Source organism: Mus pahari, chromosome 5 (genome assembly GCF_900095145.1).
Source record: "Mus pahari chromosome 5, PAHARI_EIJ_v1.1, whole genome shotgun sequence".
NCBI classification, from domain to species: domain Eukaryota; kingdom Metazoa; phylum Chordata; class Mammalia; order Rodentia; family Muridae; genus Mus; species Mus pahari.
The window spans coordinates 76,558,324-76,584,268 of record NC_034594.1 but is presented as its reverse complement, the minus strand read 5'-3'; the positions used below and the strand labels follow the sequence as shown (position 1 = coordinate 76,584,268).

Sequence of the window (25,945 nt, the reverse complement as noted above, 5' to 3'; positions counted from 1 at the left end):
TCTTATCACTGAAGAAGAGGTCTTAAGATCCCTGGGGCATCCTAGGCAGACAGTGTAGCTATAAATAAGTAAGTATAATAAACCAGTAAGCTATAAATAATTTTAATAAGAGATCCTGTCTCAAGAAGGAAAGGAAGAAAAACAACTGAGGGAGAAAGTTGGTATTGACCTTGGACCTATAAATATATACACATACATGTGCATGGATACCTGCATGTTAGTGTGAACACACACACACACACACACACACACACACACACACACACACACACACATGCATCGGATGATAGACCACATTTGGCAGAAGTCACAGGCAGCATTTCAGGGCATAAAATGGTAGAGTTAGACGTAGCCAAGAAAGAAAGAAAGAAAGAAAGAAAGAAAGAAAGAAAGAAAGAAAGAAAGAAAGAAAGAAAGAAAGAAAGAAAGAGATTCTTTTTTCCTTTTTAGTCATTGCCAGTTACTTTTGATAAAAAATGGGGGGGGGGGAGTATATCCAATTCTACTCTTGGTTTGGGGGCCAAAGAGAAATTGGTATTTTTCAGTAATTTCACTTTCTAATAAGAGCTGACATGGGCGCAAACCTGTTAGCACCCTCAGGGCCACTGCTTGTATCATTCTTCCAGGCAGACAGAGCCAAATTCACAGCTGCCAATCTGGCATCCAGGAACTGCTTGGATTCCTACAGTGCCCTCTACAGTCTGATTACAGGGAGAGCATTCACATCCTGCAACTTCCCAATACCACACTGTATCTTCTTTTGAGCTGCCTTCTCTCTACACACACCTTCCATGGCAGACACATTCCATTTTTTTTTTTCTTAAAGCACAAAACTATAATAAGGATATTGTGGTCCTTTGCTTCCTTTTGCTGTATTATTTACAGATTATATTGCTTAGATACATTATTGTAGCTTTCTTTTCTAATTTTATGAATGTCTTGATAAACAAAATAAGGAGCACTGAACACCACTTGTGCCATATCTGGCTTCTCTGTATTAGAGATAGTATAACATGGTTTCCTGCCGTTGGAACAGAGCCAGCATGGAATGGGCTTCCATGTGTGTTGATGGTTACTATGGGCATAAGACTTGTTTTTATAATAGTGTACATATTTTCATGTTCTTCCTTGGAGAAATGCCATCTCAGCAAAAGTGAATGAATATATGATTAAAAAGATACAGCACAAGTCTGAGATGTGAGGTTGGATCTATATCTCATCAAAATTGTAGAATGTTGTGACATTAAGTAAAGCCCTTAAAATTATGGGAAAGATGCTGAACACATGAGTTTGAAAATAAATAATTTCTCAACTATGTAATATAAGGATGCAATATGAATTGTATAGATGAAAAGGAACAGAACAAGCTGCATTATAATCCAATTTGTCAGAAAGATACTAAAGAAAGAGATAAAAAGAGGCTTAGGATGTAGTGATCATAAGGCAAAAATCTCACCTAGATAAGGTTTGTGTTGTTTGTTTGTATTTGTTTGTTTATGATTACAAGGTCAGCCTGCGACAGACTAGTTTAGACATTGGCATGGTTAGAATGGTAATGTTAGTGTGGATTTCCAGGCTGGGGTCATGGGATATTGATTCATGGAATAATCAAAAGGGAACCTGGGGAAAATACTAGATTAATATGTAAAATGAAAGAATGGATTTTTCATCTACAAAAAATTAGCTATCCAGACAGTTTTTAGAAAGAGAAATCTATCTCAAGCAGAAAGTTGTCTGGAGAGAGAGAGAGAGAGAGAGAGAGAGAGAGAGAGAGAGAGAGAGAGAGAGAGAGAGAGAAANCCATTTGTCTACTTACTAATAATGCTGATTTAGTACACACACACACACACACACAGAGAGAGAGAGAGAGAGAGAGAGAGAGAGAGAGAGAGAGAGAGAGAGAGAGAGAGAAATCTGAAAGCAGTCTAGCTGTCTCAAGCTAAACAGGCTGTCAGCTTGGAATCATGATTTGATTTCAAGTCATTTATTTTCCCACTCTCAAATACCCCTTCTCTCAGAATTCTGGTATGAAGGGTTGTAGATGGATATCAAATTTATTCTCCATTTTCAATAAATATGATTTCCAACACCAGAGAATACTATTTACTTATGTAAACTTCATGTGTGGATCATCTGCAATCACTGAGAGCAAATGCTATTAATGTCAGAAGTACTCAAATTATGACTTATGGCAAAGCACCTGCTCCCAACATAATGCAATATTTGACACCAAGAACTCTTTCCCAAAATGCTGAGTAAAAGTATCGATTCTCCCTGGGCACTAAAGTATACCCAGTCAAATAGTAAAAGTGCTGTGTGAATTATAAGATGGGGTTTAAGGATGGGAGGGGTTTGGGTACAGTTTTAGCTTTTTCAGACAGAACTGGGGGTATTCTGGGATCTTCACATATGCTAGGAAAGCTCTCTACAGCAGATAAACAGATAGGCCCAGGTTCAATGAGAGAACCTGCTCAAAAATAGAGGGGAAAAAGACTGAGAAAGACCAAAGTTGTGAACCTTTGGCCTCCAGAACACACTCATATCTGTGTATCCACTCACATATGGGCACATACACATATAAACCCCAAAACTCATGATTGAAATCTGCCAGGTTCATTTGTATTACAGTAACAAATGCACATTTAAGAAAATGTGTTCATGGTTTAAGAATGAATGGTGTCTTAAGAGAATCATTCCGTCCTGTTACTTCCTTCCTAATTGCTGGTAGGATTGCAAGTGGGTACAACTACTTTGGAAATCAGTCTGGCAATTCCTCAAAATATTGGACATAGTAGTACCTGAGGACCCAGCTGTACTACTCCTGGACATATACTCAGAAGATGTCCCAACGTGTAATAAGAACACATGCTTCACTATGTTAATCACAGTCATATTTATATCCAGGAGCTGGAAAGAATCCAGATGTCTCTCAAAAGAGGAATGGATACAGAAAATGTGGTACATTTACACAACGGAATACTAGTCAGCTATTAACAACAATGACTTCAAGAAATTTGCAGGCACATGGATGGATTTAGAAAATATACTGAGTGAGGAAACTCAGTAACAGAAGAACACATATGGTATGTACTCACTGGTAAGTGGATATTAGGCAAACAGCATGGAATACCCATGATATAACTCACAGACCACATGAAGCTCAAGAGAAAGGAAGACCAAAGACTGGATGCTTCAGTCCTGCTCAGAAGGGGAAACAAAGTAACATAGGGAAGTAAACGGTGGGGGGGGACTTGGGAGGAAGAGAAGTGGGGGAGGGGAAAATAGGGGAAGAATCAGGTATGGGAGAAGAGGGAAGGTATGTACAGAGGGTCAGGAAATTGAACAGAGTTGTGTAGCAGTAGGGAATGGGGAACTGGGAGTGGCAACCAGAAAGTTCCAGATGCCAGGAAAGCAAGAGCCTCCCAGGACCCCCATGGGGATGATGTTAGCTGAAATACCCCACAAAGGGGAGGAGAACCTGTCAATACCATATCCAGAGATTAGGCATGGCACCCAAGTTGAGGAATAGGGTCACCCATTCATCTCAAAAATTTTAACCCAGAATTGCTCCTGTCTAAAGGAAATGCGGGGACAAAGAGTAGAGCAGAGACTGAATGAAAGGGCATCCAGAGACAGCCCCACCTGGGGATCCATCCTACAAGCAGACTTGAAACCCAGACACTACTGGGGCTGCCAAGAAGTGCTTGCTGACAGGAGCCTGATACAACTGTCTCCTGAGAGGCTCTGCCATATCCTGACCAGTATAAATGTGAATGCTTGCAGTGTGAGAACAGGGACCCCAATGGAAGAGTTAGGAGAAGGACTGAAGTAGCTGAAGGTGCCTCATCTGGCATCAATGGGAGGGAAGGCCCTTGGTCCTGTGAAGGCTTGATGTCCCAGTGTAGAGGAATGCTAGGGCAGTGAGGCAGGAGTGGGTGAGTGGGTGTGGGAGCATCCTCATTGATGCAGGGTAAGGGGAGGATGGGATGGGGAGTTGCAGAAGGGAAAGTGGGTAAGGGAATAGCATTTTCAATATAAATAAATAAAATATCCTACTACAGAAAGAATTGCATGGCCTTCAATATCCGAGTCTCCTCCCAGGCATAGTTGGAAACGAACAAACAAACAAAAGATTATGAAAGAAAAGCCAGAATGTGTAGGTCAGCCCCCTGTCCCTGTGAAGGAGAAAAAGCACATAGAAAACAAGGATAGAGGTCTTAGTATCTGCTGTCCAAGAGGAGACTCAGTCCTCCTGTTAGCCAGGAAGGTACATAGGTAGGGAAACCACAGCCAGAGTTATCCCCTGATGTCCCTAGCAGGCAGGTTCTTACCAGCAGGCTAAAACATTCACACTGATTAACATATTAAACATGGAACAATGCAGGAGTTTCCCATAAACTGGAACTCCCTGTCTGAGTTGGCTAGGGAGATCCGGAGACCCCCTGTGACTGCTTGCCAAACACTGAGGCTTTTCTCTCTGTGCCTGACCACTGACCAATTGCCTCTTTATTTTATGCATCTATACCACAAGATTTCCCTTCCTTGCTTCTATTGCTAATAGTTTACTCGTATATTCACTTTCATTATGACATCTATTTTTATTACAAAAATTGAAGGAAAACCAAACAAAACAACAACAACAAAAACTTCTGCAACACTGCCTTTGTAACCTCTCACCTTTCTTCCCAGATTTCACACAAATGTAAATTAGATCAGAGGGAGAGCAATGAAAGCTTTGGACACAGGTTTCCTTTTTGTTTGTGAAAGTAGCTGCAATTCAAGTGAAACATAGCAGTTACCCATGAAAGGAATCTTATTTCTCATTAAACAAGTAAACCAAACACAATTGTATGTAATCACTCAAGACTGCAACTACACAAAAGTAATGATGCAAGGTAGATGGCAGTAACTTTCATGTTATCAAAAATAATGTGAGTTTCCTTGATTGTATATTAAGATATCAAAGATAACCGAATTGCCAAATGTCCCTGTATTGATCTGTAATACTTCTAATGCTGCACCAGATGATGATTTTGGAAGTTTCTTTATTGCCAGGAATACAGCATACTACTTGAGGTAGTATAATTCCTATATTTATAGTATATAGTATATTATAGTATATTCCTGTAATTGCTTTGATTTTGAGACCTCTAAATAAGCACATTTTAATGAAGCACACATGGCCAAATGGAAAAAAAAGAGGGGGGGTGGGAAAGAATGAAGAATACAGAGTGATGTGTTGGTACTTACATGTGTAATAGTATCAGAAATGTGTGGTGTTAATGTTTCATCTAATTATTGTCATTATTTCCAGCATTAACAGAGACCATGTTCTGCATGGCAGATCTCCCAGGTTCTCCAGTAAAGTTACCTGATGCTTTTCACTATTTCTTCCTAGACTCAGACACTCAGCACTTGAACTCCCCTAGATGTCATGACATTTTTCTTAATTCATGTTTCTAGTTAAATCTCATGGTATTCCTTCTCAATTCTCATAGAGAATATGAAACCAAAATCTGCCAGCACAAAGGCCTTCTTTGTAATGATTCTTGGTCCACATTCCCAGCTATGTGGAACTCATGTGACTTCCCTGAATGACCTATGAGCTGAACTATAGCAAGTCCACTGAATCTAAGACATGGAGGATTACATGACAAGTCATCTTGCTTATCTGGAAACATGTTGCTAAGAATACTATTGTATACAGTTAGTTATAAAATGCTTCCCAGTGCTAGAGATTTTAAATACAAAGTCAAAGTACTTGAACTTGGTATCACAAAACATGTTCTGATTCCTAGTCATTCTGTGCCACTACCAGCTTCTGTTTACTCTTACCTTAGTCAAACATGATTTTGGCTCATCCTTCAAGATGCTAGCTCCTTCATCTCATTCCTCATTCTTACAGTGGTACTAACTACTGGCATCATGGGACCTTACTAGTAACACATATTTCACAAATAAGGGATGATTTCAATTTATAGCAATGGCTAATTATTTTAGACAAGGACCTCTAACACCAACACATAGGTTTGCACTTAAATCCTTTTAACCCACTGGCTAATTGATATCTTAAGAGGGGTAGAAGAATTTAAGAGTTAAAGGGGAAAACCAGGTATGTGCTACAGAAGGCACCTGGCAAAATACTGCTGAAATTCAGTATCCATTCTCTTTGGTTTTCTGACATTCAATCTAGAAACTTTTACCATAAGCAGAATCAAATCCCAAGAGAGATCCAGCTAGAAACTGAGTGTCATACTGAATCTCTGGGTTGTAGATTAAAAATACTGATTATCACTAGTCTGAGTCTCTTTGGAACTAAAGAAACAATAGGTGGAGTTTGTGTCAGCTAGGACTCACCATCTCCAATTGAGGACATTTCCCTTGAGCACAGCCAATCCCTTTAATGAAGCTTTGGATATTAAAGGAAAAACATCCACTTCTGGCAAATGATGAAATGGTTTAGGGAATGTAATTCCTCTGTGGTTTAACTTCAATGTAATCAAAAGTTTGTGCATAAAATTTCAATCCTTTCACAAATTTGTATTTTGATTTACTTTGCATATCTCATTTACTGCAAGTCAACATGGAGAGAGACTCAAATAATTTAACCTGTTTTTCTCTGAGCCTGAAATCCTTTCAGAAATATTTTCTATTAGGCAACTCAATTATATCTAATGTGGCAATGTCTGTGGATTAGAATTTTGCTTAAATAAATTCATATTCATAACTGAGAATGGGAAGGGGTCAGGGAACAGAGGAGACAAGACAATAATTACCTGTCTTTGATGCTACACAGATCAATGTGTAAATCACTAAAATTCCCCAGGGAACCTTGCTGAACTGAAATGAGGTCCTTGGGCTGGTTATCAATAAAGATGAGCCTCATGCAGCCTTGGAAAGCCTTAATGGGGTTTAAGCATTGGGAATCGGTGAGATTGTCAGGGCACCCTGTGGGACAGAGAAAAAACATGAAGAGCACTGAAATTATCTGTCATTGTTTTGGCAACCTATTGATGGAAGACCTTAAGGTCTAATTATTTGGGCATTTTTTTATTCATAGCAGGGAATACTTTTGTTGTAAATCCAAGCTCAGGAGGAGGTATTAAAATGATTTTAAATGTGGATGCTCAGTCAATACAAAGGAAAAAATGCCAAAGGGAATATTATTGATATGAAATTTACCTTATCTGCCCCCCCTCTCTTTGTGTGTGTGTGTGTGTGTGTGTGTGTGTGTGTGTGTGTGTGTGTGTGTGTTACATGCCTGAAGATATGGGTACATGAAGAAGATGCAGTGTTTCATGTGAGTACATGTAGAAAATACAATGTTTTATGTGGGTGCATGTAGAAGATGCAATATTTCATGTATATCCATGTAGAAGCCATAGATTAACATCAGGGTATCTTTCTCTACCAATTCCCATTTTATTCTTAAAGATAAGGTCAGTTTGTGAATCAGGGGTTCACCAATTTTTCTAGACTGGCTAGTTCTTAACTCTGGGTCTCTGCTTTCATTTTACTTTGTTGGACACTGCCTCCTTACCCACTGGGCAGCTTTTTTACTGGAATAGGCTGGGTTATCAGTGAGCCTTAGGAGCCTGCTCATCTCAGCCTTGCCAGAATTGAAACTCAAGAGGTTCTGCACCATTTCCAGTATTTTATATGGGTACTGGAATCCAATCTCAGTTTCCCATGCTTTCATGGTAAGCATTGTACCAACTGAGTCAGCAAAACACACACACACACACACACACACACACACACACACACACACACACTCACACACACACCCACACACCTTCCTGTTGGAAACCTATTTGTTTTTCCTTTGAACAGGATCCTTCATATACTATTCATATATGGTAAGTGCTTGGGAATGTTGCCTGTCTGAAAACACATCTAAATTCATAATGTAATTCTGAACTACATTTTCTAAGGAAATTATGCTTTGTAAGGATAACAGTTGAGCAATTGGTTAATTGTGGAGCATTAATAGGTCTAGCTTCTAAGAAAATTATACTCAGGAACTAAGCAGGATTTTCGACACGCTGTGCAAAGCAAATCCAGGCATTAAGAGAATAATTGGCTTAAGTGGACATAGTTATAGACTGTAATAGCACATATTAAAGGGTAACACCATACCTCTTAAAGAATGCTCTTTTAAAAATATAAATGCGTTACACCAGTGTAGCATTACCTGTGACCAAGCCAACCTATTCCTCATTAAAACAGGTGAAAACCAAGCAGGTAAGTGAATATGAGTTTTCTTACAAATGCCATCTCAATGGTTTTAATAGGCTCAGAGCATATAGGCATGTGAATTTGAAAACATGGCAATATGCCATAAATAAAGGGGATTTAATGTCATACATCTCTAATAGACAGAAGTTCAAGATCCAGCATCTGGTTAATAGCACACAGTCACACTATAAAGTGAAGAGATGCTACAGATTCTAATTGATGCTCTAGAAAGAATTTATGGAAGCTGACTATTATTCCTGAAGCTCATTTTTCACCTCCCTTATGTCTACAGTCTGCATATGGAGGGTTCGTACAAACACATATATATATCCCAAATAAATGTTTTTGTTCTAAGTCTAGGACCCTGATAACCCACCCAGAATTTGACAATATTCTAGCTAGGGGGAAGGAAAGGAATTATGTCTCTGTGATGTTTCTGAAGATTATTGTAACAGGATTCCTCAAGGCCATTTTACCTGAAAACAATTTCCTGACCATCATTCTTTCTTCACTGATGAAATACCATATGTAATATAGAATACACAACTTGGAGTTGAGATCACCGTTCAGCATCTATTCCCATTCATTTCCTTTCCCTATGAAACTGCAGTAAATATAGATTGAATCTTCTCCATACACTCACTATCTCTACAGCCATGCACAGATTATTGTGATTTTATTTGCGTGGTGATGTACAGGTGTGCAAGTGCCACAGCCAATGCATGGAGATTAGAAGACAACTACAGCAGTTGCTGCTTTCTACCTTGTCTGAAGGTGAGTTTTCTGTTTGCCAGAGTATATCCCTGATTCACTGGCATAAGTGGCAGGAAGATTACAGTCATGAGCTACAGAGTCCGGCTTTCTGAGAGCTCTAGGGCTCCAAATCTAGCCATATGTTTGCACAATATGAGCTTTATGACTGAGTCATATCTCCAACCTACAGATTATTTTATTTCAACAAATAGCAGTGTTATTATGTATCATATAGACACATCACCAGCTATAAGTATATCCTATGGCAGAGTCTGTAATGGTGACTGTGGGTGAAAGACTATGCTCATTCCTCAGGCTAAAATCCACACAGCTCCCTTCTAAAGAGACCCTAAATACGGATTCTGGATATGTGCAAATATTGCATGTGTAGTGTATGTGTGTGTGTGTGTGTGTGTGTGTGTGTGTGTGTGTGTTTTAAGCCTGTCAAACATTTCCTTAGGAAGAACAGACTAAAAGGTTTGGAATAGAGTTCAGTGTAGTGTGCATGATTACTATGTGGCAGACCTTAGGTAACTACAGTGTGTGTTTCATTGCTGTTATTATTATTTTTTTATTATGTGTGAGCCAAAGAAAATGCAGACATGACATGCCTTCATGTGTGTATGGAAGTCAGATGACAAAATTATGGAGCCAATTCTCTTTTTTCACTACTGGCTCCAAGGATAGAACTCATGTCCTCAGTTTGAGAGAAAAGTGCTTCTTCTATCTCTTCAGTGAATGTTATAATAAAATGCTAGTATTCAGTTACCTCATGGGAAGGAACTATTGTCCCTAGGGCAAGGCTAACGTATGCTTACAGCTACACTATCTGAACCAGGTTGTGCTACACTTTACATTGTGTAGGGGGAACATGAATAGACAGACCAGTATGCATGGGGTTGTGTGTGCATGTGTGCCATGCATGGAGACCAGGAATGCTGAATAAGACCTTCACTACTAAGCTTCCACAAGCCTCCATTCTGCTCTTGTTTATATCTCCCAATAATTTTAAATGTGAACTTGTTCTAGAAAAGGAGTCCAGGAACTGTAGCCTAGGAGCTCCAGTTTAGAGAGGCACATGAACTAAGTCCCAGTTCTGTAAGACAGACCACTGGTGTCAGAAGTAGACATCATCTCTTTTAATAAAAGACATTTTAAAAATACTCAACATGGGTGACCTTATTAAAAAATAGTAAAATGCCACATAAGTTGTATCTACCCCAGTAATTTTTTTGTTTTTGTTATTTGAAGTATTGCAAGGGTTCAGCAAACCATAAAAAGAATGATGACAGAAATGCTAGTGGCTCCTCCCCTTGTATCTCAGATCCTCCAGCTCTTTTCCACTTTACTCCATCCTCCATAAGTGTGGATGGCCTAGATGGCGGAGCCGGCTGTTAATGCCTCCCACTTGAGTTTCACCTCTTGTGGGTATTTGCTGACTCTCAGCACCATTTTCCTAAGTTTTCAGCTGAGTGTCTCCTTTCCAGTGTGAGGCCAAGAAGCTTGGCCAAGCTACACAAATCATTTTTGGTAAGTTATATAACCCAAATCTAATAGCCGTAGTTCTTTCTGCCATAGACAACTTACATTTGCATGGTGGTCTGAGATTTTGCTTTCCTGCAGTTTGTTGCTTGAATTCAGCTGCATGTGTGCATGCCCAGCTATGGGATAGATTATCTAGTTGACAAAGCATGGGTTGGAATTGGTTCCTTGCCCCTTTATGTGAAGTCTTAAAGGCAGGGAACATACCTCCAAAGTAGTAACTATATCCAGAATAAATCTGTAGCCAGGGGGTTTCCAGAGCTGAAGAAGCGGGATCATTGTCCAATGTGAGAGTAACACGATTCCTCCTTGCATTGATGTTGACAGAATGCCACTGGCCATCATTCAAGCTTCTGCCTGCAAGAGAAACAGGAAGGGCTGTTTCACGAGGGTCATCTTTCTCCTCTGCCTTACATCTTATTCTCTTTCCTTAAACCATTTCTAATAGTTTTTTTTCCTTAGAAAAAAGGGAGGCAAACCAAAATATGGGACATCTGTGCCAAATAAAGAAATACTATATATTAATTAGAATAGTCATGGGTGGCTGCAAAGGAAAAAAATCTGAAAAAAAAAAAACTGTTAAAATGCCTCAAAATGTTACCAATAATTTTATCTTCATACAGAAGTGTCATAGGTCACTTTCATCCTCTGCATTTTTGAATTATCTAAAGTTTGTATTACCCTGTTAATGAAAACTTTTACAAGCTAGAATTTGGGTCTTAGCCATGGGGACTGTGTTAATGAGGTAAATATTCTGTCAGGTGATTCCAAGGAATGAACATATGATATTTTGCAAGAACCTATGAGCAATTGTAGGTGTATTTTGCTTTCATTTGCATACTAATTTAAATATATGCCCACAATGTATGAAGTTATATTTGAAGGTAAGCTATGGACAATCCTAGAAGGAGACATGTGATTCACGATGCAGAGTCTGGTTAGTATCCAGGAGCCAAGGATTAGGCTAGGCATAGGCCTAGGACAGGAGTACATAAAGGCCATAAAAGTTTACTCTAGTCATAGGCTCTACTATCTCCCCTTATTGATGATGCACAATATCACAGGAGTTTGCTAAGGTATACCTGTAGAAGCCAGAGCCTTCCTTTATCTGTTCATATGTTAATTCTATGCCTTGATACTTTCCAAAATCATTACCCATGTTATTCTGTGTTTGACTTCTATATGCACTGGTAAAATACAACTTCTTGAACAGAACACCAGTAGTTAAGAAACTAAGATCAATAATAAGTGGAATCCTATGAAACTAAAAAGCTTCTGTAAGGCAAAAGACACTCTCCATAGAGCAGTTTTTCTTAACCTACAGGTTGCTAACCCTATGTAGTTGAATAAGGCTTTTACAGGGTGGAATTTCAAGTAACCTGAATATCAGATATTTGCATTAAAATTCAAAACAGTTAAAAATATAGTTATGAAGTAGCCATCAAAATAATTCTATGAATGAGGTTTTCCAAAATTGAGAAATTTTATTAAAGGACCACAGCATATAGAACCAATGATCTAGAGTGGAACAGACAATATATCTTGATTTTAAACACAAATGTGTGCATTATTTTTGGAAGGTGTTCTATCTACAATATTAAATATCTTACAAATGTATTTCATTTCCACGGATTGTGCCTGAAGAACAAATTCTAAAGTAATAAGGTATGCAGCCAACATGTGAGATGTCAATACTTCATGAGACCCTTTTTTACAATAGTAAAGGTTCAAACTGATAAGTATTTCAAATAACACTGAATTAGTTGGAGTGTATATGATAATTGCATGTTAGGAGTTAGAATACGCTTTAGGGAAAAGAAAAAAAAAATTTAAAAAAGCCAAACACTGCCAGTATCCCAGAGAGTGAAATGTCGAAGTCTCCCAAGGTACCTACTAAAATGTAGTCTGGAGAGTTGCCTCAGCAATTGTGAGCACTGGCTACTCTTCCAGAGCACATGAGTTTAGCCATCTGCACCTGGAGCTTGGACATTTCCACAACCCTGTGTACACAAGTTCTGCCAGGAGAGAGCTGCTCTCCCAGGACTGCTGACATGGGCTTACAGACCCATAGGAGGGACAAGAGACAGCAAGAGACAGCAAGGCCATCTAAGACCAGAGATAACCAGCTGATGAAAGCAAACACAAGATTCTTACCAACAGTAACAAGGATACTTGGCATCATCAGAAGCCAGTTCTCCCACCACAGCAACTCCTGGATATACTAACATGCCAGAAAAGAAATATTTGAATTTAAAATCACATCTTATGATGCCGGTATAGGATTTTAAGAAGGTCATAAATGATTCCTTTAAAGAAATACAGGAGAACACACTTAAACAGGAAGAAGATCTTAAAGAGGAAACATAAATATTCCTTAAAGAATTACAGGAAAACAAAACCAAATAGGTGAAGGAATTGAACAAAATCATCCAGGAACTAAAAATTGAAGTGAAAACAATAAAGAAATCACCAAGGGAGACAACCCTGGAGATAGAAATTCATGGAAAGAGATCAAGAGTCATAGATGCAAGCATCACCAACAGAATACATGAAATAGAAGACAGTACTCAGGCACTGAAGGTACCATAGAAAATATTGACACAACAATCAAAAAATGCAAAATGCAAAAAAGATCATAATCCAAATCATCCAGTAAAATCCAGGACAAAATGAGACCAAACCTAAGTAAGGATAATAGGAATAGAAGAAAGCAAAGATTCCTAAATTAAAGGGCCAATAAATATCTTCAACAAAATTATAGATAAAAACTTGCCCAACCTAAAAAAAAGAGATGCCCATAAACAAACAAGAAGCCTACAAAACATCAAATAGCTTTGACCAGAAAAGAAAAATCTTCACATCAAATAATAAACAAAACACCAAATGCACATAACAAAGAAAGAATATTAAAAGCAGTAAGGGAAGAAGGAGAAGTAATATATACAGGCAGAATTAACAGAATTATACCAGAGTTCTCATGAGAGACTATGAAAGCCAGAAGATTCTGGGCAGATGTCTTACAGACTCTAAGAGAACAAAAATGTCAATTCAGACTACTTCACCCAGCAAAACTCTCAATTAACTTAGATAGAGTAACCAAGATATTCCATGACAAAAAATTTACACAATGTCTTTCCACAAATACGGCCCTTCAAAGGATAATAAACTGAGAACTCCAACACAAGGAGGGAAACTACACCCTAGAAAAAGCAAAAAAAATTAATCTTCTTCTAACAACCCAAAAAGAAGGTAGCCACAAAACATAATTCTACTTCTAATAACAAAAATAATGGGAGGCAACAATCATTTTTCCTTAATAGCTGTCTTAGTCAGGGTTTCTATTTCTGCACAAACATCATGACCAAGAAGCAAACTGAGGAGGTAAGGGTTTATTCAGCTTATATTTCCACATTGCTGTTCATCACTGAAAGAAGTCAGGACTGGAACTCAAACAGGTCAGGGAGCAGGAACTGATGCAGAGGCCATGGAGGGAAGTTCTTTACTGGCTTGCTTCCCCTGGCTTGCTCAGCTTGCTCTCTTATAGAACCCCAGACTCCCAGCCCAGAGATGGCACCACCCACAAGGGGACCTCCCCCCTTGATCACTAATTGAGAAATGTCTTACAGCTGGATCTCCCTTGGGTAGGAGGCATTTCCCCAACTGAAGCTCCTTTCTCAGTGATAACTTCAGCCTGTGTCAAGTTGACACACAAAACCAGCCAGTAAATATCTCTTAATATCAATGGACTATTCCCCAATTAAAAGACATGGACTAACAGAACGGATAAGTAAACAGGACCCAACATTTTGCTGCATACAGGAGACCCACCTCAGTGAAAAAGACAGAAACTACCTCAGAATAAGAGGCTGAAAAATAATTTTCCAAGAAAGCAGTCCCAAGAAACACGACGGAATAGCCATTCTGTTATTGAATAAAATCGACTTTCAAGCTAAGGTTACCAAAAGACATAAGGAAGGACACTTCTTACACATCAAAGGAAAAATCTACAAGAAGAACTCTCAATTCTGAACGTCTATGCTCCTAATGCAAGGGAACCCACATTGATAAGACAAACTTTACTAAAGTTAAACACACACATTTCACCTCACACAGTAATAGTGGGAGACTTTAGCACCCCACTCTCAGCAATGGAAAGACATGGAAACAGAAAGTAAACAGAGACAGGGTGAAACTAACAGAAGTTATGAAACAAATGGATTTAACAGATAGCTATAGAACATTTTATCCTAAAACAAAAGAATATACCTTCTTCTCAGCACCTCATTTTCCCCTCTCCAAAACTGACCACATAATTGGTCACAAAACAGGCCTCAACAGATGCAAGAAGACTGAAATAATCCCATGCATCCTAACAGATCACCACAGACTAAGACTGGTCTTCAATAACAGCATAAAGAATAGAAAACCCACATATACATGGAAGCCGAACAATACTCTACTCAATGATAATTTGATCAGGAAACAATAAAGAAAGAAATTAAAGACTTTTTAGAGTTTAATGAAAATGAAGCCGCAACATACCCAAATTTGTGGGACACAATAATAGTGCTAAGAAGAAAACTCGTAACCTACAAAAAGAAACTGCAGAGAGCACACACTAGAAGCTTAACAGCATACCTGAAATCTTTAGAACAAAAAGAAGCAAATAAACCCAAGAGGAGTAGAGAGCAGGAAATCATCAATCTTAGGGCTGAAATCAACACAGTAGAAATAAAATAGAACTATGCCAAGAACCAACAAAATGAGGAGCTGTTTCTTTGAGAAAATCAAGAATATAGATAAACCCTTAGCCAGACTAACCAGAGGGCACAGAGACAATATCCAAATTAATAAAATCAGAAATGAAAAGAGAGGCATAACAAAAGAAACTGAGAAAATCAAAAAGATCATCAGATCCTACTATAAAAGCCTTTACTCAAGAAAATTGGAAAATCTGGATGAAATGGACAATTATCTAGACAGTTACCAGGTACCAAAGTTAAATCAGGATCAGATAAGTGATCTAAACAGTCCCATATCCCCTAAAAAAAGTAGAAACAGTCATTAATAGTCTCCCAACCAGGAAAAGCCCAGGATCAGATGGGTTTAGTGCAGAGTTCTATCAGACCTTCAAAAAGACCTAATATCAATACTTTTCAAACAATTCCACAAAATAGAAATAGAAGGAACTCTGAATAATTCGTTATGTGAAGCCACAATTAGACTGATACCTAAATCACACACAGACCCAATAAATAAAGAGAACTTCAGACTAATTTCCATTATGAATATCTATGCAAAAATACTCAATAAAATTCTCCCAAACCAAATCCAAGAACACATCAAAATGATCATCCATCATGATCAAGAAGGCTTCATCCCAGGAATGCAGGGATGGTTCAATATATCAACATAATCTATTATGTAAACAAACTCCAGGACAAAAACCACATGATCATTTCATTAGATGCTGAGAATGCATTTGACAAAATCCAACCCCTTTATGATAAAAGTCATGTAAAGATCAGGAATTCAAGGTCCATACCTAAAAATAGTACAAGCAATATACAGCAAACCCAGTAGCCAACACCAAACTAAATGGAGAGAAAATGGAAATAATCCTACTAAAATCAGGGACTAGACAAGATTCCTTATTCTCTCCCTACCTATTCAATATAAGTCCTAGCCAGAGCAATTAGACAACAAAAGGAGGTCAAAGTGATACAAATTGGAAAGGAAGAAGCCAAAATATCACTATTTGCAGATGATATGATGGTATATATAAGTGACCCCAAAAATTCCACCAGAGAATTCCTACACCTGATAACCAACCTCAGTGAAGTAGCTGGATATAAAATTAACTCAAACAAATCAGTGACCTTTCTCTACAGGAAGGATAAACAGGCTGAAATTAAGGAAACAACACCCTTCAAAATAGTCACAAATAATATAAAATACCTTGGTGTGACCCTAACCAACCAAGTGAAAGATCTGTATGACAAGAATTTCAAGTCTCTGAAGAAAGAAATCAAAGATCTCAGAAGATGGCAAGATCTTCCATGCTCATGGATTGGCAGGATTAATGTGGTAAAAATGGTCACCTTGGTGAAAGAAATCCACAGATTCAATGCAATCCCTATCATAATTCCACCTCAATTTATCATGGAGATAGAAAGAACAATTTGCAAATCAATCTGGATTAACAAAAAACTTAGGATAGTGAGAACTATTTTAAACAATAAAAGAACTACTGGTGGACTCACTATCCCTGACCTTAAGCTATAGTACAGAGCAACTATGATAAAACCTGCAGTTATTGCTGTAGTGACAGGCAAGTAAATCAATGAAATAGCATTGATGACTCAGAAATGAACCCACATACCTATGGTCCCTTGATCTTTGACAAAGGAGCTAAAACCATCCAGTGGGGAAAAAGACAGGATTTTCAACAAATGGTACTAGTTCAACTTGCAGTTAGCATGTAGAAGAATGCATTTTGTTCCATTCTTATTTCATTGTACAAAGCTCAAGTCCAAATGGAACAAGGAGCTCTACAAAAAAACAGATACACTAAAGCTAATAGAAAAGAAAGTGGAAAAGAGTCTTGAGTACATGGGCACAGGGGAAATTTTCTTAAACAGAACAACAATAGCTTATGCTCTAAGATCAAGAACGGGCAAATAAGACCTCATAAAACTGCAAAGCTTCTGTAAGGCAAAGGGCACTGTCAATAGGACAAAAAGGCAACCAACAGATTGGGAAAAGCCAACCCTATATCTGATAGAGGGCTCATGTACAATATATACAAAGAACTCAAGAATTTAAACTCCAGAGAACCAAATAACCCTATTAAAAAGTGGGATACATAGCTAAACGAAGGGATCCATCCCATAATCAGCTACCAAACCCAGACACTATTGCTTATGCCAGCAAGATTTTGCTGAAGGGACCCTGATATAGCTGTCTTGTGTGAGGCTGTGCCATTGTCTGGCAAATACAGAAGTGGATGCTCACAGTCATCTATAGGATGAAACAAAGGGCCCCCAATGGAGGAGCTAGAGAAAGAACCCAAGGTGCTGAAGAGGTCTACAACCCTATACTTGAAACAAGATATGAACTGACCAGTAACCCAAGAGCTCATGTCTGTAGCTGCATATGTAGCAGAAGATGGCCTAGTTGGCCATCATAGGGAAGAGAGGCCCCTATGTCTTGCAAACTTTATATGCCTCAGTACAGGGAAACACCAGGGTCAAGAAATGGGAGTGGGTGGGTAGGGGAGCAGGGTAGGGGGAGGGTATAGGGAACTTTCGGGATAGCATTTGAAATGTAAATAAAGAAAATACCTAATAAAAAAATTGAAAAAAAGAAAAAAAGAATTCTCAACTGAGGGGTACCAAATGGCTAAAATGCACCTAGAGAAATGTTCAGTATCCTTAGCTATGAGGGAAATGAAAGTCAAACGAACCCTGAGATTCCACATCACACCAGCCAAAATAGCTAAGATCAAAAACTCAAGGGATAGCAGATGCTGGTAAAGATGTGGAAAAAGAGGAGCACTCTTCCATTGCTGGTAGGACTGCAAATTGGTACAACCACTCTGGAAATCAGTTTAGTGGTTCCTCAGAAAATTGGACCTGACAACTCAGTTATACCATTCCTGGGCTTATAATCAGAACATGCTCCAACATGTAGTAAGGATACATGTTCCGCTATGTTCATAGAAGCCTTATTTATAATAGCTAGAAGCTGGAAAAAACCCAGATGTCCCTCAAGAGAGGAACTGATACAGAAAATGTGGTACATTTACACTATAGAGTACTACTCAGCTATTAAAAACAATGAATTTGTGATTTTTTTGGGCAAATGGATGGAAGTAGAAATTATCATCCTGAGTGTGGTAACCCAATCACAAAAGAACACACATGGTATTCACTCACTGATAAGTGGATATTAGCTCAGAAGCTCAGAATTCCCAAGATACAATTCACAAACCACTTGAAGCTCAAGAAAAAAGACCAAACTGTGGATATTTTGGTCCTTCTTAGAAGGTGAAGCAAAATACCCATGAGAGGTGTTACAGAGACAAACTGTGGAGCAGAGACTGGAGGAAAGACCATGCAGAGATTGACACCCCTGGGAATCCATCCCATATATAGTCATCAAACCCCCAGACATTATTGTGGGTGCCAACAAGTGCTTGCTGACAGGAGCCTGATATAGCTCTCTCCTGAGAAACTCTATCAGTGCCTGACACATACTGAAGTGAATGCTCTCAGCTAACCATTGAACTAAGAACAGGGTCCCCAAAGGAAGAGCTAGAGAAAGGACCCAAGGAGCTGAAGGGTTTGCAACTCTATATGAGGAACAACAATATGAAACAACCAGTACCCGCAGAGCTCACAAGGACTTAACCACCAGCCAAAGAGTACACATGGAGGGACCCATGTCTCCAGCTGCATAAGTAGCAGAGGAAGACCTAGTTGGTCATCAGTGGGACGAGAGGCCCTTGGTCCTGTGAAGATTCTATACCCCAGTATAGGGGAATGCCAGGGCCAGGAAGCAGGAGTGGGTTGGTGAGCATGGGTGGGGGGACTGGATAGGGGGTTTCAGAGAAGTCAGGAAAGGGGATAACATTTGAAATGTAAAAAAAGAAAGTTTTTGTACAAAAAAAGAAACAAATTCAGTTGAAACAAGATAACTCTCAACCTTTCTCTCTCTGCTTATTCTATGCTCTAAAATTCAGCTTGACATTTATATAAAAAGAATATTGGAAACAGAGAAATGACAGAGAGAAAATCAGAGACCATGAGCCTGACTCTGTTTTCCAAGGAAACATGTCAACACTTGAGAGTGTTCTACTTGAAGGAAAAGGAGAAGATGGGGGTATGAGGGAAAGAGGGGAGTGGAAGGGATGGGAGGGGAGGGGAGGGGAGTTGCTCATCCTCTTGTAAATAACCCCTCACACATGTTCCTCACACTGGTCCACTTAAAAAGAGAACACGGGAATAGAATCATTGGGGAAGAAAAATCAGAGCAGTTGGACTGGAAGGAAGAAAAGAGAACAATAGGGTACACATGATAAAAATATATACATAAATTATATGAAAATGTTATGATGGGGCGTGTCATTACAAACCAATGAACAATTAATAAATAATCAGAGAAGCAAGCAAATAACGCAAACGAAGTGTTCCTTTGAATACAATGCTCCTCAGCAATTTCATATAAATGTCTGTACTTACAGTCTGATCCATTCATTTGGGTTATGTTATTTCTAACCTTGTGGTCTTAATTAACAATTTGTCTGTGTATACCTCCTGTTCCTAGTAAAATAAAAAAAAAAAAATGACTGTGTGTCAGAGTAAGGGTCATGTTTCTGTGTTTCCCTTGGCATCCATAGGACCACATCCTTCCTCGTCCAAATACTCCTTGATTGATGGAGGATTCAAGCAGCTAAAGTTCCAGTGCCCACTGTCACCAGCAAACTCTCTGCCTGCATTGCCCATATAGTCTCATGCTTTCTTAGCAGGCACCATGGATCTGGAGGGCTTTGGCTAGCATATGACAGAGCGGCATCTGGTGCTGTCATCAATAATGTCTGATCGAATAACTGAAGTTGAATGTGACAGTGCTAATTTTCTAATGTAGACCTAAACATACAGTTCTAATTTCTGCATGTTAAAATTATGTTCAAGCCTGAGACCATTTCACTACACAAGGTGCACTTCATCACTGACAAGTTCTGTGTACCAATACCCATCCTGTTCTGACATGCATAAACGTAACTAATTGAAGATTGTCAGAAAAATACTCATATTAAGATACAAGTCTCCTAACTCTCTATGGATGACAAAAATGTAAAGATATGCCCTCTCCGATAAAAACAAGTACCTCTGTTAAAAAAAAAAAAAAACAAAAACACGTTATCTAATTTTCAAGGATCCATTTTCTCATTCTACTCTTTACAGTAAAGTGTTTTATTTTTTCACAATAATTTATCTTTTTATTAGATATTTTCTTCATTTACATTTCAAATGCTATCCCCAAAGCCCCTTATGTCCCCCCCACACCTTGCTCCCCAACCTACCCACTCCTGCTTCCTGGCCCTGGCATTGTCCTGTATTGGGGCACCATGAATTTTGATATGAGAAAACAAAGCAAGAAAATACATTTCAAAAATTTTGAATTGTACACTCCTAGAAGAAACATGCCTGAATCAATTTAAACCCTACAAATACTTTTATCATTTTTTCCCAAAATTTATTAGGTATTTACTTCGTTTATATTTCAAATGCTATACCCAAAGTCCCCTATACCCTCCCCCCCTCATGCTAACCTACCAACCCACTCCCCCTTCTTGGTTCCTGGTGTTCCCCTGTACTGGGGCATATAAAGTTTGCAAGACCAAGGGACCTCTCTTCCCACTGTTGGCTAACTAGACCATCTTCTGCTACATATGCAGCTAGAGACATGAGCTCTGGGGGTGCTGGTTAGTTCATATTGTTGTTCCAACTATAGGGTTACAGAAACCGTCAGTTCCTTGGGTTCTTTCTCTAGCTCCTCTATTGGGGGCCCTGTGTTCCATCCGATAGCTGACTGTGAGCATGCACATCTGTGTTTGTCAGGCACTGGCATAGCCTCACAAGAGACAGCTATATCAGGGTCCTTTCAGCAAAATCTTTCTGGCGTATGCAATAGAGTCTGCGTTTGGTCGCTGATTATGGGATGGACCCCTGGGTGGGGCAGTTTCTGGATGGTCCATCCTTTCATCTCGGCTCCATTTGTCTCCATAACCCCTTCCACGGGAGTTTTGTTCCCAATTCTAAGAAGGGGTGAAGTGTCCACACTTTGGTCTTGGTTCTTCTTGAGTTTCATGTGTTTTTAAAATTGTATCTTGGGTATTCTAGGATTCTGGGGTAATATCCACTTATCAGTGAGTGCATATTATGTGAGTTCTTTTGTGACTGTGTTACCTCATTCAGGATGATCCCCTCCAGATCCATTCTTTTGCCCAGGAATTTCATAAATTCATTGTTTTAAATAACTGAGTAGTACTCCATTGTGTATATGTACCACAGTTTCTGTATCCATTCCTCTACTGAGGGACATCTGGGTTCTTTCCAGCTTCTGGCTATTATAAATAAGGCTGCTATGAACATATAGTAGAGCATGTGTCCTTATTACCAGTTCTTCTCAAACTATTCCACAAAATAGAAACAGAAGGTATTTGTCTTAGTCAGGGTTTCTATTCCTGCACAAACATCATGACCAAGAAGCAAGTTGGGGAGGAAAGGGTTTATTTGGCTTACATTTCCATACTGCTGTTGATCACCAAAGGATGCAGGACTGGAACTCAAGCAGGTCAGAAAGCAGGAGCTGATGCAGAAGCCATGGAGGGATGTTCTTTACTGGCTTGCTTCCCCTGGCTTGCTCAGCCTGCTCTCTTATAGAACCAAGACTACCAGCCCAGGGATGGCACCACCCACAAGGGGCCCTCCCCGCTTGATCACTAATTGAGAAAATGCCTTACAACTGGATTCCATGGAGGCACTTCCCCAACTGAAGCTCCTTTTTCTGTGATAACTACAGCTGTGTCAAGTTGACACAAAGCTATCCAGTACAGTATTCTACCCAATTCATTCTATGAAGCTACAATTACTCTGATACCTAAACCACGTAAAGACACAACAAAGATAGAGAACTTCAGACCAATTTCCCTTATGAATATTGATGCAAAAATACTCAATAAAATTCTCACAAACCGAATCCAAGAACACATCAAAACAATCATCTATCATGACCAAGTAGGCTTCATTACAGGGATGCAGGGATGGGTTAATATATGGAAATTCATCAATGTAATCCACTTTATAAACAAACTCAAATACAAAATCCACATGATAATCTCGTTAGATGCTGAGAAAGCATTTGACAAAATCCAACACCACTTCATGATAAAAGTCTTGGAAAGATCAGGAATTCAAAGCCCATACATAAAAATAATAAAAGCAATCTACAAAAAACCAGTAGCCAACATCAAAGTAAATGGAGAGAAGCTAGAAGCAACCCCACTAAAATCAGGGACTAGACTTTCTCCCTACCTATTCTCGAAGTCCTAGCCAGAGCAATTAGAAAACAAAAGGAGGTCAAGGGGATCCAAATTGGAAAGGAAGAAGTCAAAATATCATTATTTGCAGGTGATATAACAGTATACATAAGTGATCCCCAAAAATTCTACCAGAGAACTCCTAAACCTGATAAACATATAAAGAACTCAAGAAAACAGACTCCAGAAAACCAAATAACCCCATTAAAAATGGGGCACAGAACTAAACAAAGAATTCTCAACTGAGGAATATCAAATGTCTGAGAAACAGTAAAGTGTTTTATTTGAGAAACATGCAATCTTAGCTCTTCCAAGTTCTACTACTTCTTGATAACACTCTCAGTAGGAAACAGACCATTAATACAGCACTCAAAAATAGAGTCAATATCCAAATTTCTGTATGTACACTAAATCACACTAGAATATTTTAATGTGTAAGCATGCTTATATTGGTAAGTGACTTCTTAATCATGGAGAATATCTTAACTGTGATAATAAATGGACTTGAAGGAGCTGATCCTATCTCATATATACAGAAAATAAGACAGAGGTATAATCAGGGTCTATGAAAATGTTACAACCTTGCATATAGATGTATAGATGAAGGATTTTGAATTTATTTAACAGATTCTGTTCCTAGTATATCTCATCAAGTCAAACTGGCCCATCTTCAAAAGACAATGGTTGATTTGCCAACCTTCTTAAAAATAACAGAGGGCATGGTTGACCTTTTCTCTATGAGGACTTGTAGGTAGGATTAACTAAAGTATCTGTAAATCTAGGACATACTTTCTTTTAGTGACAGAGTACATAGGTGTCTCCAGAGTAGGAATTCCCTGGCTTTGCAGCCAAGCAGAGCTCTGTTTACTAATCCCCTGGACAAAAAGTCATCCTCTCTAGCTCTTAACTCTGTCTTCAGAGGAGAGGAAAAAGTACTGCAATAAAAGTTATTTTGAAAACTGGAGTTTCATACTTTCCTTCTTAAATTTCCTTTTTCATACATTCTTTTCTTATTGCCTTGAGTTTTCCTATTAAAATAAAATTAAAAATCACCTAAATTACCCACCATTTTGAAGGAAGGCATAGCAGAGCAATTTTTCTTTTCCTATTCCTTAATGTTTTATATGACATTCAAAATTTTGTTTATGACATGAAGCAAGGATATTATTTTACTTTTATGAAATATTCTGTTTTCTTAGTACTCATATAGACTTTTACAATAATAGATTCCATTCTAAGCATCTTTTTGAGGGCTACTAAAATATCCTTAAAAATAGAATATGGTCCTGGAGAGATGACATAATATATAAAATCACAACAATGTGTGAGGAACTGATTTCAGATCCCCAAAGGCCTCATAAATCAGATGTACCAGCACTGTCAGTAACCCTAACACTCTAATAACACAATTGAAAGGAATGAGAAAATTCCTTGAAGCATGTGCGTTCTTGAATTGCATGCTGTCTGAAAAATGTCACATTGAGGGCTGAAATCAATAGTCCTCTGACTGTCACACATGCACCATTGTACACACATACCTGAGTTTTTCACACATGAACACACAAAGACTATACCATGGAATCACACATTCAAGGATTAAAAGGGTAGAATCGTAGACTAGCATGGCCATTCATCCTATAACCCCAGCACTCAAGAGAAATGAGGAAAGAAAATTTATAATTAAAGAATGTCTGAGCTATATCACAAGATCTTGAAAGAAATCTTGAAAAGCAAAACAAATAAAGAACAAAGGAGAGGTGGAGGGAGAGGAAGAAAGGAGAGGAAAGGGAAGGGAAGAGAGGAAGATAGAAAAGAAGAAAGAGAAGAAGGAAGGAAGGAAGGGAGAAAGGAAGGAAGGAAGGAAGGAAGGAAGGAAGGAAGGAAGGAAGGAAGGAAGGAAGGAAGGAANAAAGGAAGGAAGGAAGGAAGGAAGGAAGGAAGGAAGGAAGGAAGGAAGGAAGGAAGGAAGGAAGGAAGGAAAGAAGGAAAGAAGGAAAGAAGGAATAGAGAGGGGATGGGAGGAAGGGGGAAATGGGAAGAATAAAAGGTAGGAGAGAAAGAAAGTATAGAAGAGTGGAGAGTAGAGGAGGGAAGGAAAAGGCGGAGGAGAAGAAAAAGAAATAAAAGACAATGATAAGTGTTCCAGGAAGAACAAGTACTAAAATCTCAGGATATCATGGTCCAGGGCCTGCACAGTGCCTGGCAGTCCATGGGAGTTGGAAGAAGATGGTAAGTCAGAAATACAGAAAGCAAGAAGACCATGACTTTTTTACTCATATGAGCTTTACCTAAATGGCCTTTCCAGTTCCAAAATGGACTCAGCTAAACTGACTCTGGACTGTGATGCTTTGAGTCTGTCCTATGTACCTATGTTGTTTCTGAGTTTCAGATTATGGCCACAGGTATAGGTTTCTTCAATAGAAAGGGCTATGTAGTAAGGGACAAAATCTGTAGAAGAAGGTTTGCCCTTCCTGAGGTAGATGCCATGTCACCTTAGTCCTTGTCATGGATAATAAAGCCACCATGGAAATATATATATATATATATATATATATATATATATATATATATATATATAGTCAAAAGGGCCTGTTGATGGATCGGTGGATCAGTGGGCAATGTGCCTGCTATGAAGACATAAATACTGGAGTACAGAGTTCTAAAATACATATAAAACATGAACTTGGCAACCTAATCCTATAATACTGGCACTGAGAGATGGAGACAGGTGGGTCCTGGGATTCACTGAATAGTGTAGTCAACCCAGGAGCTCCAGGTTAAATTAGATATCCTACCTCAAAAAAATAAAACAATACCAAAACCCCCAAAGCAAACAAACAAACAAAAATACAAACAAAACTAATGTGAAGGGCAATAGAAGATGCTTAATGTCTACCCATGAAGTCCACATGTGTATACTACATAGATGATGTATAACATATCATATACAAAATTCTTACAAATATATGATATATTAATATTTATATATTATGACTCTTAAGCAAACTCAGTTAATGTAGGCCAGATGTCTGTAAAATCCAAACCAAACCAAACCAAAGCAAAAAACTAACAAACAAAACAAACAAACAAAGAAACACAACTAGACTCTCCTGTCAACCTTGTGTAAAGTCCACCAAGCTCCAGAATGAGCCTACCGAGAAAAACATTTTGGAACAAAAGACACAACTTTAGATGCTAAACAGAACATTTTTCTTTTCTTTTCTTTTCTTTTCTTTTCTTTTCTTTTCTTTTCTTTTCTTTTCTTTTCTTTTCTTTTCTTTTCTTTTCTTTTCTCTCTCTCTCTCT

At 38.6% G+C, this 25,945-nt stretch overlaps 1 protein-coding gene across 1 annotated transcript in view; it reads right to left on the bottom strand.

Moving 5' to 3' along the window:
• Positions 1 to 25,945, bottom strand: part of LOC110321973 (contactin-associated protein like 5-2) — a 631,889-nt gene that overhangs the window by 237,476 nt on the left and 368,468 nt on the right. The window contains exons 9-10 of the mRNA XM_029538684.1: positions 10,741 to 10,890; positions 6,777 to 6,948 (exon numbers count right to left, since the gene is read on the bottom strand). Of these exons, the coding sequence (XP_029394544.1) occupies positions 6,777 to 6,948; positions 10,741 to 10,890 (322 nt within the window). The remainder of the gene's footprint in view (positions 1 to 6,776; positions 6,949 to 10,740; positions 10,891 to 25,945) is intronic.